The sequence below is a fragment of the Lytechinus variegatus genome, chromosome 5, assembly GCF_018143015.1.
Source record: "Lytechinus variegatus isolate NC3 chromosome 5, Lvar_3.0, whole genome shotgun sequence".
NCBI classification, from domain to species: Eukaryota; Metazoa; Echinodermata; class Echinoidea; order Temnopleuroida; family Toxopneustidae; genus Lytechinus; species Lytechinus variegatus.
The window spans coordinates 32,857,256-32,876,019 of NC_054744.1; the positions used below are offsets into that span (position 1 = coordinate 32,857,256).

Consider the following 18,764-nt stretch of genomic DNA (forward strand, 5'->3'; position numbering starts at 1 on the left):
ATTTTAATGTAATGCTTAAGATATTTGTTCTAAACTGTCGTGATTCAAACGTGAGGATTTTTCATAGAATACGTAACGTAAAAGTGAAATGATTATTTGAGTTGAGTCCAGCTCGGGCTTTATTTTTCCGTTTAGAATAATGTTAAAATTTCCAACCCTTCTTGTACTCTCCCAATTTTCTTATGTCTTCAAGAAGCACCATGGGTTTTAGTCTGCAAAAAATTCGGCTAGGATGGTAACACAAAGCTAATAATATAATAATCTCTTGCGTTACATGTATATTTGAGTCACGTTTTTACCGTCCGAGAAAAGATGTTATAATATAGTGGATAAAAATAAAACAAATAAGCACCAATGTGATTGTATGCAGATCGTCTTTGAAGGCGCCCGTGGCTCGTCGTACAATGGTCATATCGCCATCGATGATATCTTAATCACGAGCTTTGCCTGCCCTGGCCATCGTAAGTATAATCATAATGTTAATGAGTGGAGTTCCCTGTTTAAAAATGATATTAGGCATGGTTACATGCACAAAAACTGAGAGATGTGTTCCTTGAGCATGAATTATTTCATTGCTTATCTTAACCGTTGGGAAATTTCCGTTCCCGATTACAATAAACCCACTGGAGGATGGACCGATACCTGATGTTGACGTTATTGCAATGTCCCCTCATGTAGTATGTTGGTATACCATAGTGCGACTAATAACAAAATATCTATATGATACAATGTGAAAACAATGGCGTCGAAAACGATGATGATGACTTAAAAAAAATAATTTCAAACTCTAGATCATTTCATTTTAAATTCTTACATTTCGGCTTTATCATCAAAATTGAGATAGAATTATTAATACATTTATCAAAAAGTTTTTGCGAACCAAAAATCTACTGGTCTAAATTACAATTAACCAAATAATCGCAACTATATCATTGCTGTGTACGTAAAAACAGAATAAGGCAAATGCACAACCATACAAAAAATAAGTGACTTCTGTATTTACAACTTTTATAGGTGTCACTATATTTTTCATATGTTTTCAGTATTAATACTGCATTAGTACCATTTCCTATTCACTCCGGCAGTCTGATCAAGAAGAAAACATGAGATTTCCTCAATATTGAGATAATAAATTGAACTTTCTGTCATTGGGAGAAAAAACAGATATAGAAAATAACTATTATAAGCATGCTTTTTTCTCTCCATTTATAGATACAATCAAGAACGAGAGTAGTGTAACATGTGACTTCGAAGAAATTGAGTTGTGCTATTACGTCCAGGATGACACAGATACCATTGACTGGAAGTGGCAGAACCAAGCAACAAAAGATGGTTATAACGGACCAGAAATGGACCATACGAGAGGGGATGAATTCGGTGAGTGGTGTTGGTAGCACCGATTTTGGTGATTGCGAGTAGGTTCTGAAAAATTGAGATAAAAGTGGTCATGGTAATGATGATGATCTTGATGGTGATGACGATGTTGTCAAAGATGATGATGATGATGATAATGATGATGATGATGATGATGGTGATGAAAATGATTGTGCTGCTGCTGCTGATGAACACGATGGTGCTGATGATGGTGAGGAGGAAAACGAGGACAACGACGGTGACGATGTTGATGTTGATGTTGATGATGGTAATGAGAATGATGGGTTATAATGATGGCAATGACATTTTCATTCTCACTTGCAGGGTTTTACTTGTTCGTCGGTAGTTCCATCTACCATGATACAGAGGACGTCGCTCGCATCATGTCACCGATTGCCACAGCATCACCATCAATATCATCGTGTGTAGAGTTCTGGTATCACATGTGGGGAAGGGATGTCGAAACCCTCAATGTCTACATCAAACCTGAATCTATGGCCTTGCCTTCGACGCCAGTGACAAAATTAACAGGCGACCAGGGAAACTACTGGCATCGAAGAACATTCACTGTACCAGCAGGGTCCGGAGAATACAGGGTAACCAATCGAATTAGAGTTCCATTATTCATCGATAAATCTAGCCTACCTCCTTTCTAAGGACAAAAATTGTTTCCTGCTCAATTTGAAAATGTTTAAAGTTTACGAGGCATGGGTATATTCTACTTAACGTGACGTATTATAAAATCTCGATAAAAAGATATTTATTTTGATCATAATGAATACTACTACCACCCACTCTTCCCCTCTTCCCTCGATTCCCCTTATTTCATAGTTATTCGTTAACTTCTTGTCTTTACAATAAAAGTCATTATGATTCCCCCTTTCTTGTGTAGGTGGTATTTGAAGGTATACCTGGGGTGTACATACGTGATGACATCGCAATAGATGACGTCAGGTTATTCGTGGAACAAAGCTGTCCAGAATGTGAGTGAACACTTGTACATTATCATAAATAAAGCGCAATTATTAAAGGTTCCTATCATGCCATACGGTCGTCGTGGTCTAGTCGTTATGACTCCCGTTTTGAATGTGAGGGTCGTGAGTTGGATTCCCAACCATAGCGTGTTTTCCTTCAGCAAAAAATTGCAGTACTCAACCTCAATTAAGGTGAATGAGTACCCAGTAGAAAGAAATTCCTCGAATGTTGGAGCGCCAAGCTGTAGGCAACACTGATAAAGCCAGGGTAATAATAAGCAACATTGTTTTAATGCGCAGTTGAGTATATACTTGTAAAAATTGCGCAGTATAAATGCACAATTATTAACACGATTAATGTTTGTGCAAATCCACCCATATTTCTTTCAGACATATACCATGTACCTAAAGCATCGAGCCTATTAAATGCAAGGGTTTGTGCCGAATCTTCGTCACTTCTGCAGCCGCTGATCTAAGATTGATCAGGAGGGACCGCCTGTTTTCTTCTAACATTTTCTTACGAACGTCATAAAAAGAAACATTTAGGCATCAAATCGTGGTCCGCTTGTTGCAAACCACCCATCCCCCTTCCCTTCCCATCCCCATATATTTTCGGGTGGTGAAATGAACAAACGGCTAGTACGAGTGGATACATGTACATGTAGCTTGCGGGAGTTTTATCAAAAGTTTACAGGAAAACGAGTTTGTCCATTGTCCAGTGAGTAACATAAAATTCTCTGTACTGTTAATGTCATCATAGTTTAGACATAAAGTCATAGTCCCGTTCTCCAAAATCCGATTTATCTTAGACCGTGGTCTAACTCTGTGCTACAGTAATGGGCAGTAGACGACATCAACATGTTTTCCACATTGTACGTTTCTTTATGTTTACCACTTTGTTTCGCCATGTTCTATTATGAGGAGAATTATTCCAGCCAAAATGCCCACATTGCCACATGATCTAAGAGTCAAATGAGCTGCTAAACTGAACCTGTCGTGTTAGAGATATGTTTCACATTGACGATCCATAGTTAATCCGTAAACTGTAGACCACAGTTATATATTAAAAATACAGAATATGAACAATACTATCTAATTATTGATGCTCCGCCTTGGTCAGCGGAACCATTAGCACTTTTTAGCTCACTCTCGTGTTTCTTCATTACCATCACTTAAGCACCTTCCATGATTATGTTAAATACTCAGTTGTTACGGAGCCCCCTCAGCCTACTACCATGCCTCCAGGAAGAGACAACATCGATTGCGATTTCGAAGACGATTTTTGCGATTACATGCAAGAGTTGGACGCCGACTACGGGGATTGGGAGCGACGTCAGGGTTTGGATGGTCGTGATTGGCCGGCGTTTAGTCGTACGGGACCGACAAAGGATCACACGTTGGATACGAGATATGGTAAGTACCAAAAGCTCGATGTTTAATTTGGGTAATTATATCCCTATTAAAAAAAATCACATAGTTAACATGGTGTCTCCACCGTTTTTAGAACCGCTCTAAATCCATCAATATAGCAACATACCTATATAGATACGATACACACTACAACTGCGCTGGTAGACCGACACCCAACCAAATTAATAAGTAGATTACAAACGAGTTCGTAATATGCTACGAATGCTAATGATTGTCACATTGTGTTTTATGTGAACTTGACTTATTAGTCTACTCAGGCTGTTTGACCACCCAAGAATTAAACTATAAGATAGGATTGTACATTTCAATCAAAATGAATTTATTATATATATCCATACTGCCATTATCGAGGCTCACATGCTGACAAAACATAAAGATCAATAAACCAGTATCAACAAGTTTTGGAACAACCTGTCTTAAATAAGTATAATCTAAATAAAATATTGTGACCTGCTATTCCTACTCAAAGAGCATAAACTCTGTTTATGAAAACAATTATCTAGTATACCGACTTTATAATATGGAGAAAGTTCAGTTTCTCAAGTCTTCACTTTTCACGTCAGACGTCGAATGCTTCAATGTTCAAGTTGATCACACGATGCTGAAGAAATGGATGAGCTGTGCGAACGGAAGAAGATATGGGATGAACTTGCCAAACTAGAAGAAACCGGATAACCTAGATCTCGGGACTTTCCCGTGAATAACGTAGCAATCGTAGAACGTCGTAAGACGACGAAGAGGCCGTGAACGTCACAAGACGTAGGACGTAGCTAAACGAGGAGAACCATAGCGATACATGGAAACACGGAGACGTAACGTCAACATGGTCAAGAGACGTGGATAAACCATCAAGAAAAACGGCCGTCTGGAAGAGACACACAAGGATTAACAGCCTACAGTTCATATCATTTCTGTTGTTCAAATAGTTCAAAAATAAAGTAAATGCTGAGTATAGTCAAGCAGGTCATTAAACTTCTATACTTGCTTTTGAGTACCTAATAGCAGTGTCCTAACTTCGAACAAGTGAAATGTTTATTCTAATAAAGTATCATATAAAAATCTCCACTCTCCTTAGTTAATCAGTGTTTAAACAAAACCTTCAACATTGTAATAACTACACCAATTGTCTTGATAAATGACAAAATAGCTTTAAGTTTTAAATATTGGATAGTTAAGCCACTTCCTAAGACAATCCTTTCATGACATGTGTAAGACATGAATATATCATGAATTTCCTAATAAAGTGTATCACAAAGGTATATATTTATATAAAACATCCAATATCTATCTGTACATGTATGTCTTATATCTTATATCCAGTGTACCCACCACCGCTGGCATACACGCCAGTCCAAATAACAAAGGCGTGGCACCAAAGTGCTGGCTTTCCCAGCCAAGGAGCTGCTGAAAGGTGCATTGCTGCTGCACCCTATGCTTGCTTATCTGCAGTCTGCTGAAAATTTGCTTGCATAGCCCTATGCAGTGCACACACACAATAGCTATCAAACACAGTGAGGGGTTGCCTACTCTAGCAGTTAGGTTTGGTCTATTCATAAACAAATTAAGGAGTTACTCAACCAAATAGGCTCTTCCACTGGCTTATAAAGGGGAGTTTAAATAAGCTTATGACAATGATATAATTGTGAATCAAATGCAAAGTTTTAAGAGTCATGGTGTTCTTACTGAGAACACCATGACTACGTATGATTAAGTGAGTGGCCCATTCAGCTACAGACTATATTCACAGAGACTACCATTGTTATTTCAATTGATTTATTTTCCTTTTATTTTATGGAGTATTCATCAATATCAGTAAAAGTTGTATAATTGCATTCATCATGTATATTTTCTCTTAAATTTTGAATCGTCTATGGATTCAAAGGCTACTACGCAAGCTTTGACCCGTACGACCTGAAGGGGGCAGTCGTAGGAGATTTGGCTGTGCTGAAATCACCTTTCATCTCACCAAAGCCACACGAACGTTGCTTGGTATTATACGCGTACATGTTTGGTTATGGTATAGACTACTTCACCATACAGATAGTTGAATGGGGTGGCACACAGACCATGGACCCATCCTTCGCTATATTCGGCAATTACGGGGAAAGGTGGATGGAACTCGAAATGGATGTTCCCTCGTCAACGTTGTCTTTCCAGGTAAGACATGAGATTAGACACAGGGGGCGTTTATATACATTTGCCACTTTCCACCTACATGATCTAGCTCAAGTTCACGATCAGGATATCCGTCCCAAATCTATGATAAAAGAATGGTGATACGATATTTTCTCCTGCAACATTTTCTCCGATCTTAATATCTCAGAGAGCATATAGGGTTAAATGAAAATGAAAATCCATAATTTATTGTTCGAAATAGACATGAAATTAAATACTCCGAAAATTTGCTTTGCCCAATTGATCGTGGGCCCGGCAGCCACTGTGCAGCGCCAGATCGACGAGGCTCTATCCCTTTAATCGTTGAACGCCAAACAGGGTAGCAACAACTCCCATCTTTTAACGTCTTTTGGTCTGACGCGGCCGGGGTTTGAACCCCCGACCTCCCGGTTGTGAGACTGACGCTCTACCAACTGAGCCAACACACCGTATTAGAGTTTTCCCGAGAGTTTTTCGTTCAGAATCATATAAAGATCAGGATTAGGTATTATTTAGTTTTGGAGGATAGATTTTAATTTTTTTTTGGCTAAACGTGAAGATTTTCCATCGGAGCAGTTGTTGCCGGAGCAAATGTCAAGGAACTAATAGAATGCATCATTTAGGAACACTGTAATAAAGGCTGTGAATAAATGCATATGATTACCATTATTATGTCATACAATAACTAAACATTTTGATATATTTCAACAATGAACAATCTTTGCAAAACAGAATTGTTATAAATCAATAATACGGAAGGGTTGGCAAAAAATATATCATGCCTATAGAGCACTATTTACAAATTGTAAATTCAACTATACAATTTTTTTTTTTTTTAATGTGACTACACATCTGAGCACTTGTGCCGTGATGTACATCGAGTAACTGAGTGCAACCATGGAGCTATTATGGTGCAACCAAGCGATTGGGTCACATTGACGATATCCAACTTGAATGTTTTCCATTCGATAGTAGCAAAATTACCCCCCCCCCCCCATTATTACCCATTTAATTTTCATTTTAGATCTTATTCGTTGGGTCGGTTGGCAACTCCAAATCTACATCTGAAATAGGTCTGGATGACATCACCCTCAAGAATGGAAAGTGTCAGGCGAAAGGTAATGTTTATGTTTATTTCAACCCTAGAACACTATATTTCATATTCCTTTGTTTGGATCGTACACTATTCTACAATACATATTGAATGCGCGCAGTCGCGCTGAATCGCTGAACGAGTAAATGCGAAAAAATGTGACTAACTCATGCAACGGCTTGCTGTACGACAGCTCTTGTATATGTGAAAGCCTTCCTGCGATATAAGATAGGTATAGCAATTGACACCTGTTCAAGCCTGTCGTGCGACCAAAAAAAATTCTCAAATGGTCGCACTTCAATCGTGAGGGGGCTAGAGGGGCTTACACAAACGCTCTTGTGATCGTTTGCAATCATTTTGTCATAATATCATGTTGCACACATTCACAACGGTTGTAAGCAATCGCACCACCGATTATGAAGAAAGCGTATTCGCACCACCAATTGTGAAGAAAGCGTATTTTTGACAAGATTTATATGTATAGGCCAGTAGAAAATTCCCCACAGACGGAATACCCCATCAAATTCCGTCTGTTTGTTTTCTTTTCTGGAAATGTCACAATTGATATATTGCCACAAACCATCTGATACGACGGTTTAGATTAACACGGACCTTATCATGGTTGACTCTCAAGTTACGTCGCAACTAATGTTATACAGAGTATCAGAATACACCCAAGTTTTCATCACCCAGCTACCTCTGTTACTTCACACTAAACCTGGTTGCATGAGAAACCATACATGTGGTTTGCATGGATTTTGCCTCCTGGATGTAGTCATCAGTACATCACAAACCCGCGAAAAAAGCCATCAAACTTCTTAAAATATACGTCCTTCACTGTCAACAAGGCAAAAGCGATTTTGTGTCTCGCCCCCTTATGAAAATAACCAGAAATAACGTGTTTTGCGAGGGCACGCAACAAAATTGTTTCGAAACTTCATTGTGAAATTATTGGGATGGAATAACACTTGTCATAAAAGCTTGAACGTAAACTTTAATGTTGACCCGGAGATAACCTTCGACCTAACCATGTGACCTCCGACTGCAGCATATCATGCAGGTCGCCTAAATACATCTGCCATCCAAGTTTTGTTGAAAATGGACTTACGGTTGCGGAGTTAGGTGTCATAAGAGAGTCTTGCATTTAAACTTTAACGTTGACCTGAAAATGACCTTTGACCTTACCATGTGACCTCCGACAGCAGCATAAGATGCATGTCCCCCAAGTCCATCTACCATCTAAGTTTAGTTAAAAAGTGACTTACGGTTGCGGAGTTAGGTGTCATAAGAGAGTCTTGCATGTAAACTTTAACGTTGACCTAAAAATTACCTTTGACCTTACCATGTGACCCCCGACTGCAGCATTAGATGCACGTCCCCCAAGTCCATCTACCATCCAAGTTTGGTTGAAAAGTGACTTACGGTTGCGGAGTTAGGTGTCATAAGAGATTCTTGCATGTTAACTATAACGTTGACCTGAAAATGACCTTTGATCTTACCATGTGACCTCCGACTGCAGCATAAGATGCATGTCCCCCAAATCCATCTACCATCCAAGTTTTGTTGAAAAGTGACTTACGGTTGCGGAGTTAGGTGTCAAAAGAGAGTCTTGCATGTAAACTTTAACGTTGACCTGAAAATGACCTTCGACCTTACCATGTGACCTCCGACTGCAGCATAAGATGCAGGTCCCCTAAGTCCATCTACCATCCAAGTTTGGTTGAAAAGCATCTTATGGTTGTGGAGTTATGTGTCATTAGATTTGTGACGGACGGACGACATTTGGATCCCTAAGTCTCGCCTTCACCTCCGGTGGGCGAGACAAAAATGAAGTGCTAATTTAGCACTTACAGCTAGAAATCAGCAGTCGTAGTGCAGTCACTATACAAGCACTGTAAGTGCTTGATTAGCACTTCTTTTTTTAATAGTGTATTACTTTCACTACTCACCTTTCCGATATATTTGTGATTATTCTTTCCTTTTCTTATTCGAAGCCACCGAACCACCAGTTCCTTGGGCGGCCAACTGTGATTTTGAATCAACGAGTGATCCGTTCTGCGGCTATACTAACTACGGACTCAACGAATATGACTGGGTTGTGCATAGTGGGAGTACCAGTTCCAGCAACACTGGCCCTCCAGGCGATCACACAACAGGAAATGCAACAGGTAGCGTCTGAATATAAAAAGTATATTAAATATATCTGACCATTAACTCAAAACTTAATCAGCCAAGTTAAAAATCCGGTTTAAATCGTGTTTTCGGGGTAGCTGGATTGATCGTGCATCCATTACCATCTGATTTTTACCTCTCCTCTGTGTATCCTTACCACAATGTCAAAATAATGTGGATTGTATTCCTTTACCTGATCTAAGTATATTGCTGTCGAATGTAAATACCAGAAAAAATTCGAGAAAATAGTCGTGTACAAACAACAAAGAATAAGCATCTTGATCATACAAATCACACCATTCTTTTTGTACCTGCATCATGATACATGTATATGACCGTACAAATATACTTTGGTGAAAATCTGTCATTTCCGTCCAGGTACTAAGCCTCGCATGCAATAGTGTCATCAAGATCTCCTTAACCTTCATTTTCAAAAGCAGCAAGAAAAGAAAAGCATCCCAAACACTGCCAACTGTTTAAAGAATAAAGAGAAGCTGTGAACATGGTGGAGGGTGATAAAACACCCAATAATATTTTCCCATTCCATTTCTATCCTACAGGACATTATGCTTACGTCGAAACATCTATTCCACATCGGCCGAAAGAGCGCACTATCATGAGATCGCCTATTCTTAATAGCAGGAATCAGGATATCTGTATTCGATTCTATTACCACGCACATGGTAAAGACGTCGGATCACTTTCCGTTGTGGGTGATTTGGAAGACTCTTACGATGCCATCACCCCATTCTCGATCTCCGGCGATCAGGGAAACATCTGGAATCCTGCAAACGTGTACCTCCCAGCTAGCTTCACTTTCATCCATAACTTCAGGGTAAGATGTGTCCCGTGTCGACAAAGTATTGAAAACGTTGTTAACAAACCATTATGATACGCCATGAATCAAGTGAATACGCACTGTATTCACTATTTATTGTTATCAATATCGAAACGTATTATGAATATTCACAAGAAGAATCGCTTAGGCACACCAGTTGCTTATTTGCTTGTGGTGAATATCGAAAGGGCCACTGCTAGAACGAAGGAAAATTGACGACCTGTCTACACCCGCTTCGTCTTATTTCGGTTTCACCTCATCAACCCATAATCAAAGTTCGTAAACCAGTTCGTCTTCCAACCGTGTGTGTATGTGTGTGTATTTGGGTTTTGTCAGACGTGTATCAATCAGATATAATCATTTACGTCACGGACCTTTAACGTCACCATCCGAAAGACTTGACCAGGGCTCGAACCTCTGCATCAATTTGTAACTTCGGTTAATACCCACACTTAGTCTGCACAGTTATAGGACCTACTTATGAACGAAATTTCCTTTGACAAAAAACAAAATAAATAACGTGGTAGTCAAACCAAATTGGGCTTAGACTAAGTGAGACTTTGTCTAAGTGGTAATGAAAGCTAGTGTGGTGTAGACCACACGGAAATAGGAACAAATTGATTTAGAACATGTGATATTAGGGTACCATAACATTTGCTCCGGCTGCAATTGCTCAGCTATCAATCCTACACACTAATCGAATGGGTACCTTCAACCCTGGATGTTACACCATACCCTATCTATAACCTCAGGATAAACCTAACATAAACCCATAATGTAGCTCTAACCTTACATCTTAGACGAAATAAAGCCTGGATCAATTGATGGTCGCAAGAGCAAAATGTGTCACAGATGTTTGACTAATATAAAATAGATCATTGGCTTCTATATGGACCAAGTGCAAAAAGATGTACGGACTGCCTTTTCACTTCTTTCGGCTTATCTGCTCATGGGTATTTCTTCAGCTCAAATATTTTTTTTCCATTGAGTGATTCGAATACAACATATTTTAAGACTGCATGTTACCTGACAAAGATGTCTTAATATCATTATATTAATCATTTTATTTGCTCGAGCAATGATCCATTTATGACACCGACATTGCTTCGCCTGCGAAATTAAAAGTAATAATACCGTGATTATCATCAAGTCAATACAGGTATCGGGTACCACATGGATCTATCATATCACCCATTCTTTTTATTGCACTGATAATCTTTGTCAAATATTGCCCTTTAATCTATTTTATCACTGCCACTGTGTATACTCTTTACGACGTATGTCGAAGATCTTGTAGTCAATACTCAATTTTATCTCAAGCTTATAACATAACTGTTATCAAAAAGCCAAGTTGTAAACGTTGATAAAACTTTTTAATAATATCTTCGAACCTACAATAATCTTTAAAGACCTGATAATTTTTTTATGTAAGCCTTAGATTCAGAGGTCACCTGTCTTATCAAAATTATTATATACTTGCTGGGAAAATTAAAATATACAATTAAATACTCGCAAATATCTGGTACTGCAGGGATCAAATCTAGGTCCTTTAATACTTGTATTGTATTTACTACATGTGTCAGGCTTCCAAATATTGAAGTTTATTTTATTATTTGACGGCAGCTAGTTTATGTTCAATCACTTTGTATTGATATTATTGATTTCATAGCATTGTAAACGTGAACGTCGATCAAAACAATTGTATAAATTAAACCTGTTAAATGTCTGAACAAATCTTATTGAAATTGAATAAGTAAAGCTTTCGGCAACAAAATGATCAATCATTTTAACTTAATCTGCACACAGCGTTTAGGAAAAATCATCTTAATCATTAAAATTCAAGTACTACAAAATTGGATTACCAGAGTAGTAATATAATTATATTATTGGCGGCGCCCTTGATAGTGACTGCACTGATTTTTTTTTCTTTTCTTCCCTCTGCACCTCTCTCTCTCCCTCTCCCTCTCTCCCTCTCCCTCTCTGCCACACACACACTCACATCCTCTCCCTCTTTCTCTCTCTCCCTCTCTCTCAGAATTCCGTCTAAATTTGTTACTTTGTATGCGTTGTATTTTTAGAGAACGTAAACTTCGTTGTATTTTTAGACGTAAACTTTGTCGCTTTATATGGGCAGTGAGGACTTTCATGTAGTTTTGTGATATGCCGTGTTTGCAATCATAGTCTCATCTTTAGGTGTCTTTGAAGCAAACTTTGAATATATTGCTGCTTGATATTAAGTGTGGCTACGTATTACACTTCATATAAAAGTCCATCGACCTTATTACTATCACAAGACGTAGTAGAACGCGATGCATAGTAAGCGTTGGGAACCATGAAATGCTATATAGTTCCAGTGGTCATACTGTTCAAACTATTATCTTCCAATGAAATGAGTTAGAAAACAACTCCCCTGCGACTTTGTTTTAACCAAACTACCCGAACAAAATATTGTTCCTATTAATACGTTACCGATGGGGAGAGTTTGTAACTAAAGGAACGAAGTTCTTCTTACTCCATTCACCACGATTACCATAGGCGAAAATGGACATGGACGTAACGTGGCCGAGAAGTCTCATAATGTTCTGCCGCCACAAACATGACCCAGACAAATTGATTTAGAAAATGTGATATTAGGGTACCATAACATTTGCTCCGGCAACAATTACTCAGCTATCAATCCTACACACTAATCGAATGGGTACCTTCAACCCTGGATGTTACACCTTACCCTATCCTTAACCTCCGGATAAACCTAACATAAACCCATACAATGTAGCTCTAACCTTACATCGTAGACGAAATAAAGCGTGGATCAATTGATGGTCGCAGGAGCAAAATGTGTCACAGATGTTAGACTAATATAAAATAGATCATTGGCTTCTATATGGACCAAGTGCAAAAAGATGTAGGGACACCCTTTTCCCTTCTTTCTGCTTACCTGCTCATGGGTATTTTTTCAGCTCAAACAATTTTTTCCAGTGAGTAATAAATATTCGAATACAACTTATTTTAATATTGTATGTTACCTGGCAAAGATGTCTTAATATCATTATATTAATCATTTTATTTTCTTGAGCAATGATCCAGTTATGACACCGACATTGCTTTCTCACATCCATTCCCAAAATAGCATGCGAAATTAAAAGTGATATAACGTGATTATGACCAAGTCAATTCAGGTATCGGGTACCACATGGATCTATCATATCACCAATTCTTTTTTTTTATTGCATTAATTATCTTTGTCAAATATTGCCTTTTAGTCTATTTTATCACTGCCACTGCGTTTACTCTTTACGACGTATGCCAAAGATCTTGTAGTCAATACTCAATTTTATCTCAAGCTTATAAAATAATTGTTATCAAAAAGCCAAGTTGTAAACGCTGATAAAACTTTTTGATAAGATCTTCGAACCTACAATAATCTTTAAAGACCTGAGGATATTTTTTTATGTAAGCCTTAGATTCAGAGGTCACCTGTCATATCAAAATTATGATATAATTGCTGGGAATATTGAAATATACAATTTAATTTTCGTAAATATCTGTTACCGCAGGGAAAAAACTCTAGGTCCTTTAATACTTGTATTGTATTTACTACATGTGTCAGGCTTCCAAATATTGAAGTTTATTTCATTATTTTAGGGCAGCTATATATAGTGTGTGTTCAATCACTTTGTATTGATTTTATTGATTTCATAGCATTGTAAAAGTGAACGTCGATCAAAACAATTGTATAAATTAAACCTCTTAAAGGTCTAAACAAATCTTATTGGAATTCAATAAGTAAAGCTTTCGGCAACAAAATGATAAATCATTTTAACTTAATCTGCACACAGCGTTTAGGAAAAATCATCTTAATCATTAAAAATTTAAGTACTACAAAATAGGATTACCGGAGTAATAATTATAATTACATATTGGCGGCGCCCTTGATAGTGACTGCACTGATTTTTGTTTTCTTTCCTCTGCACCTCTCTCTCCCCCTCTGTCACATACACACTCACATCCTCTCCCTCTCTCTCTTTCTCTCTCTCTCTCTCTCAGAATTCCGTCTAAATTTGTTTCTTTGTATGCGTTGTATTTTAAGAGAACGTAAACCTCGTTTTATTTTTAGATGACGTAAACTTTGTTGCTTTATATGGGCAGTGAGGACTTTCATGTAGTTTTGTCATATGCTGTGTTTGCAATCATGCACTTTCTCCTTTTGGTGTGTTTGCAGCAAACTTTGAATATATTGCTGCTTGATATTTTAGTGTGCCTACGTATCACACTTCATATAAAAGTCCATCGACCTTATTACTACCACAAGACGTAGTAGAACGCGATGGATAGTAAACATTGGGAAACATGAAATGCTATATAGTTCCAGTGGTCATACTGTTCAAACTATTATCTTTCAATGAAATGAGTTAGAAAACAACTCCCTTGCGACTGTGTTTTCAGCAAACTACCCTAACTAAATATTGTTCCTATTAATACGGTACCGATGGGGAGAGATTGTTACCATATGAACGAAGTTCTTCGTACTCCATTTACCATAATTACAAATATACGAAAATGGACATGGACGTAACGTGGCCGAGAAGTCTCAGGTTCCGCTGCCACGAACATGACCTAGACATATACAAGTTTGAATGGTTTACAATGTTGATCCAGTATTAACATTCTCACTTTCCTGTATACATTGTACATGAGTTATCTCCTTCATGAACAGAAATACATGTTGTACCTCGCTATACATATCTTTTCTTTATTTCAAACGAACGTCTAACTGCAGATTGAATTCTCTACGGAAAAACTAATGGATGGTTTCGAGGGCGACGTCGCTATCGATGACATCCTATTCTTGCAGCAACCATGTGACGGGTATCCGTCAGAAAGCGAGTGTACCTTTGAGGAAGGTCTATTCGGCTGTGGATACAGTGACGACCCAACTGCCGAGTACCAGTGGGAATGGTTCGATATCCTGGCTGTTGAAGAGCCACCTCTGAACACGAGTGAGTTGGTAAAATGGGCTTGGTTTATGCTATGATATTAATGGTGGAAGGAATAATTTCTTATTCGAATAATCTAAACGTTTAAGAAAGAACAGAAGCTCCATTTTGGTTACCTGGCCATTATCTTTTTCTCGAATATTGCAAATTATTGTAAATACTGGAACCACACTTCATTGAGGTGTTAATGGTTAATTATTATTTGCAAGGAAGTGTTTGCCTTTCTTCACATTTTCCCATGGAGAAACATGATTTTGTTTTTCTTTCACATTTTGATGCCAGTTTCAACTTCATACATGTATGCCAAAGCTTTGATTCCGAGCCCCGGTCAGACAGCCGAATTCTACTCTGCAATCTACGACCTCAACGGCCGGACCCATTGTCTGACATTCGATGTCGTCCTCACATCAGACAACACTCAACAACTCCTGATTCAGGCGCAAGAAATGGAAACAGAGACAAGACACGATATAGGCAGTCTAACCGGTGACATCGATGGGTCTTGGTTTACATTGGGTTGGCCCATACAGGGAGACCTCCTGAATTCTCCTTTTCAAGTAAGCCGTATCACATCGAGCGGGCGACTCCATTACACTTGGTTTTTATCATGCATGTGAAAAACGACTCGCACTTTATTTAATCATGTTCTGATAATCATGAAAAGTATACGACGTTAAAGAATGATATGACCGTCTAATTCATGTTCTAATAAACTTTTGTTTGAATGAAACATTGTGGATATCGGCCGGGGGGGTCTTCCCCCTACTCATTAAAGACTGAAAATGCCAGGTATATTACTGATGGAGCAAGTAATTTTTGGACATCTTATCCCCTGATATGTGAGCTTTCACAGCTCAAGTTGACGTATTTTTCAGTGTGTATACCTTAAGCTTTATAAATCATTGTTTAATGTATGGCATCATGCACATTGCTTGAGAAATCAGGTGCCCGAAATATGAATTGACATAGGACTCCCTGTACATACCTGGAATACTTGAGCGACCCCCCCCCCCCATCCCTAGAAAAAGTCGATACGCACGTACTACCCTCCCTCTCTCTTCTTCCATATATTAAGTCTAGTCGCTTTGACGTCCTCTCGACGAAACCTCCCCCCGCCCCCTTCATGGCGCGCGGATGTTACATTTGTTAATACGTCCATATAAATCATAAAATAATACGAAATTGAATCGATTCGAGTTAATGTAGAAATTCATGCTTAATATGTGTTTTTACTCCCCTAGCTCGTTTTTAAAGCGGTGTATGGGTCGAGTACGGATGGAGTCATAGCTCTTGACAACGTATTCTTTTCAGAACATCTCGACGTTTGCAAAGAAAGTAAGGTTACAAAATAGTTGGCAAATTTATGTTATTTCATTAACATTTTAAAGGTATACATATATACACGACAAATGGCAATCACGGCATTATCCTCGATGTGAAATCAGTACTGCAGATTGTAGTAGTACATGTAGCTTGTTTAGAATACTTAGTCACTCACGAAACGCTTTAGTCTTCATATGATTTTTCACGTACATATATATGCTATTTTATCAAAATAATAATGTCAAGATGAAACAATAGTAATACATTCGATTCATTTTCATCTATACTCAGATGCAGTACCTCCTACGAAGGTGCCCATAAAGAGCACTTCACTGTCGACCGATACAACGATAAGTCGTCACCCCAAAACAAGAAGTAAACCTAAAGTCAGCATGATCGTCGGTGTCACCATGGCCGTCGTCATCGCAGTCGCAGTCATTATCGGTGTCCTCATGTTCTTGAAATATAGAAGCTCGACTGGGTCACTTATTGTCGGGAATAAGAATGAAAGGCTGGATGCAAAGCCGTTCTCTATGGATTCCTCGGACACCGGAAGGGAGCTTAACTCCAATCCGCAAATGGTTAACCGTGGGACTGATCAGGGATTGCAAGCTTAGTTTTGCAATCTGAAGTAATGATTAAAAGATAATAGCTTTTTCAATTGTCCTAATGGAAGATAATCTGATACAATGTTGAAGAGATTTATGTATACAGTCTGATAAATACGAACTATACGGGGGGTTGTTCGTTCGCAATCGATGTTAATCAATGGAATGAGTTATTAGATTAAAAACAAAGTCCTCCGTTAGCCGTGCACTTGCTATGACAGCAATTGCAGGGCTAACGGAGGACTTTGTTTGTAACCTAATAAGTTGTTTAGTGTTATTTTTTGATGAATTTAAGACATGTCATCGAAAATGCTCGATTTCTTCTTTTTTCATAAACGCATTGTATAACAATATTAGGTTCGATAATTCATATATCATGCAATTTCATGCTATATATTCTCCCGAAAAAATGAGTGTAGTGTATGTTATCAAATGAAGAAAAAAAACAAGTTGTGAACGACTATTTTTTTCATGTGCAGACGGTGAAGCTATGTAAGAGGGTGTGTGTGGGTGGGTTTGTGTGTATATATAAAGATGGGTGTGTAATATTCTATGCATATACGTGTATGTTGGTAAGGCGCTTGACCGAAAACATGAGTCTGGAGTTCGATACCCAATACGACACTTACGCCCTGAGGAAAGAAATCTATCTGCATTACCCTTTTTCTCCGAAATCAAATCAATGAAAAATCGTCCAGTACTTTCAATACTAAATTGTACAAGTGTTGGCGGGATTGGTTATGATGTGTGAGTGGGGCTGTATGGGCTGTATGTATGACCAGTCGTGAGAAGGGTATGTGACGTGTATAAGTTTATCATTTTGTTATGGCGGTTTGCGTGTGTAATATAGGTTAGGGATGGTGCACGCCCGAACCCTAGATTGTGCGCGTGTGTGGGAGAGAAAAAATAACGTTTTGTGTGTATGTTTAAGACATCTCACCCGAACACTTATGCACATATTTCTCTTATCCATCGTTCTTACTACCATTTCCCCCTTGCTTACTTTCATTAATTCAGTGCAATTCTGCGAGAAATTGATTGGAGACCGCAAAGTTTTGATCAGCTCGACGGTGCCAGACATTATATCACAATTGACAAATATCCGTCAAATTTATATAGCTTTATTATATTTACTGCTCTTCAATAAATCGGTTTTTAATGTCTATTTTTTTAGGGGCGTTGCGAACCGGGTTCGATTTGATACCTTACCTCAACGAAAATCATGTTATTCAACCAAAAATATTTAATAAGGATTATAATAATCATAATAATTACTCCAATCAAAAATTAATTTAAATAACACCTTGAAAACGAAGTCTTGGGAGGTTTTAGAGTCTTCATTGATCTCCAAAATTCATGTATTTTTCGCCTTGCATGCGGTTTTCTGCTCCAGGTAAGGTATCAATTATTTTGTTCATTCATTTGGAATTGGTTTTGTTTGACACTAATTTATCTTGCATATTACGTGCATCTAAACTTAAAATGCTCTCTCAACTCCATCAATGTTCTAAATATTTTATGCAGATACACATTCTTTGTGGATATCACCGTGACTCGTTATAGATCATGAAACCATCATAAATGCTGTCCCTTAGACTACAGATTACGTTGCGTACAGTGAACTTTATTTTTCCCAGTCTTTGAAAAAGGATAAAAGGTCTGTGTTTTATCAACAATGTACATAAAAACTACGTTATTTAATTTGCCATCCTGCACACTAACAATCTCGTTAATGTTAAGGAGTGGGATTGTCATGAGTAACATTCAGAGTCGTAGACCCAACCTTTATGTAATAGAGGA

The 18,764-nt window shown here is 38.1% G+C and overlaps 2 protein-coding genes across 2 annotated transcripts; both read left to right on the forward strand.

Moving 5' to 3' along the window:
• Window positions 1–1,667: 1,667 nt before the first annotated feature.
• On the forward strand, window positions 1,668–5,236 carry LOC121415409 (MAM and LDL-receptor class A domain-containing protein 1-like). The gene is made up of 4 exons (XM_041608609.1): window positions 1,668–1,970; window positions 2,267–2,357; window positions 3,555–3,761; window positions 5,100–5,236. The coding sequence occupies exons 1-4, from the start codon at window positions 1,668–1,670 to the stop codon at window positions 5,234–5,236; spliced, it is 738 nt and encodes a 245-aa protein (XP_041464543.1).
• A 430-nt stretch (window positions 5,237–5,666) lies between these two features.
• Window positions 5,667–17,390, forward strand: LOC121415953 (MAM and LDL-receptor class A domain-containing protein 1-like). The gene is made up of 8 exons (XM_041609363.1): window positions 5,667–5,936; window positions 6,958–7,051; window positions 9,021–9,194; window positions 9,759–10,033; window positions 14,817–15,036; window positions 15,316–15,590; window positions 16,275–16,368; window positions 16,648–17,390. The coding sequence occupies exons 1-8, from the start codon at window positions 5,784–5,786 to the stop codon at window positions 16,971–16,973; spliced, it is 1,611 nt and encodes a 536-aa protein (XP_041465297.1). The 5' UTR covers window positions 5,667–5,783; the 3' UTR covers window positions 16,974–17,390.
• The last annotated feature ends 1,374 nt before the right edge of the window (window positions 17,391–18,764 follow it).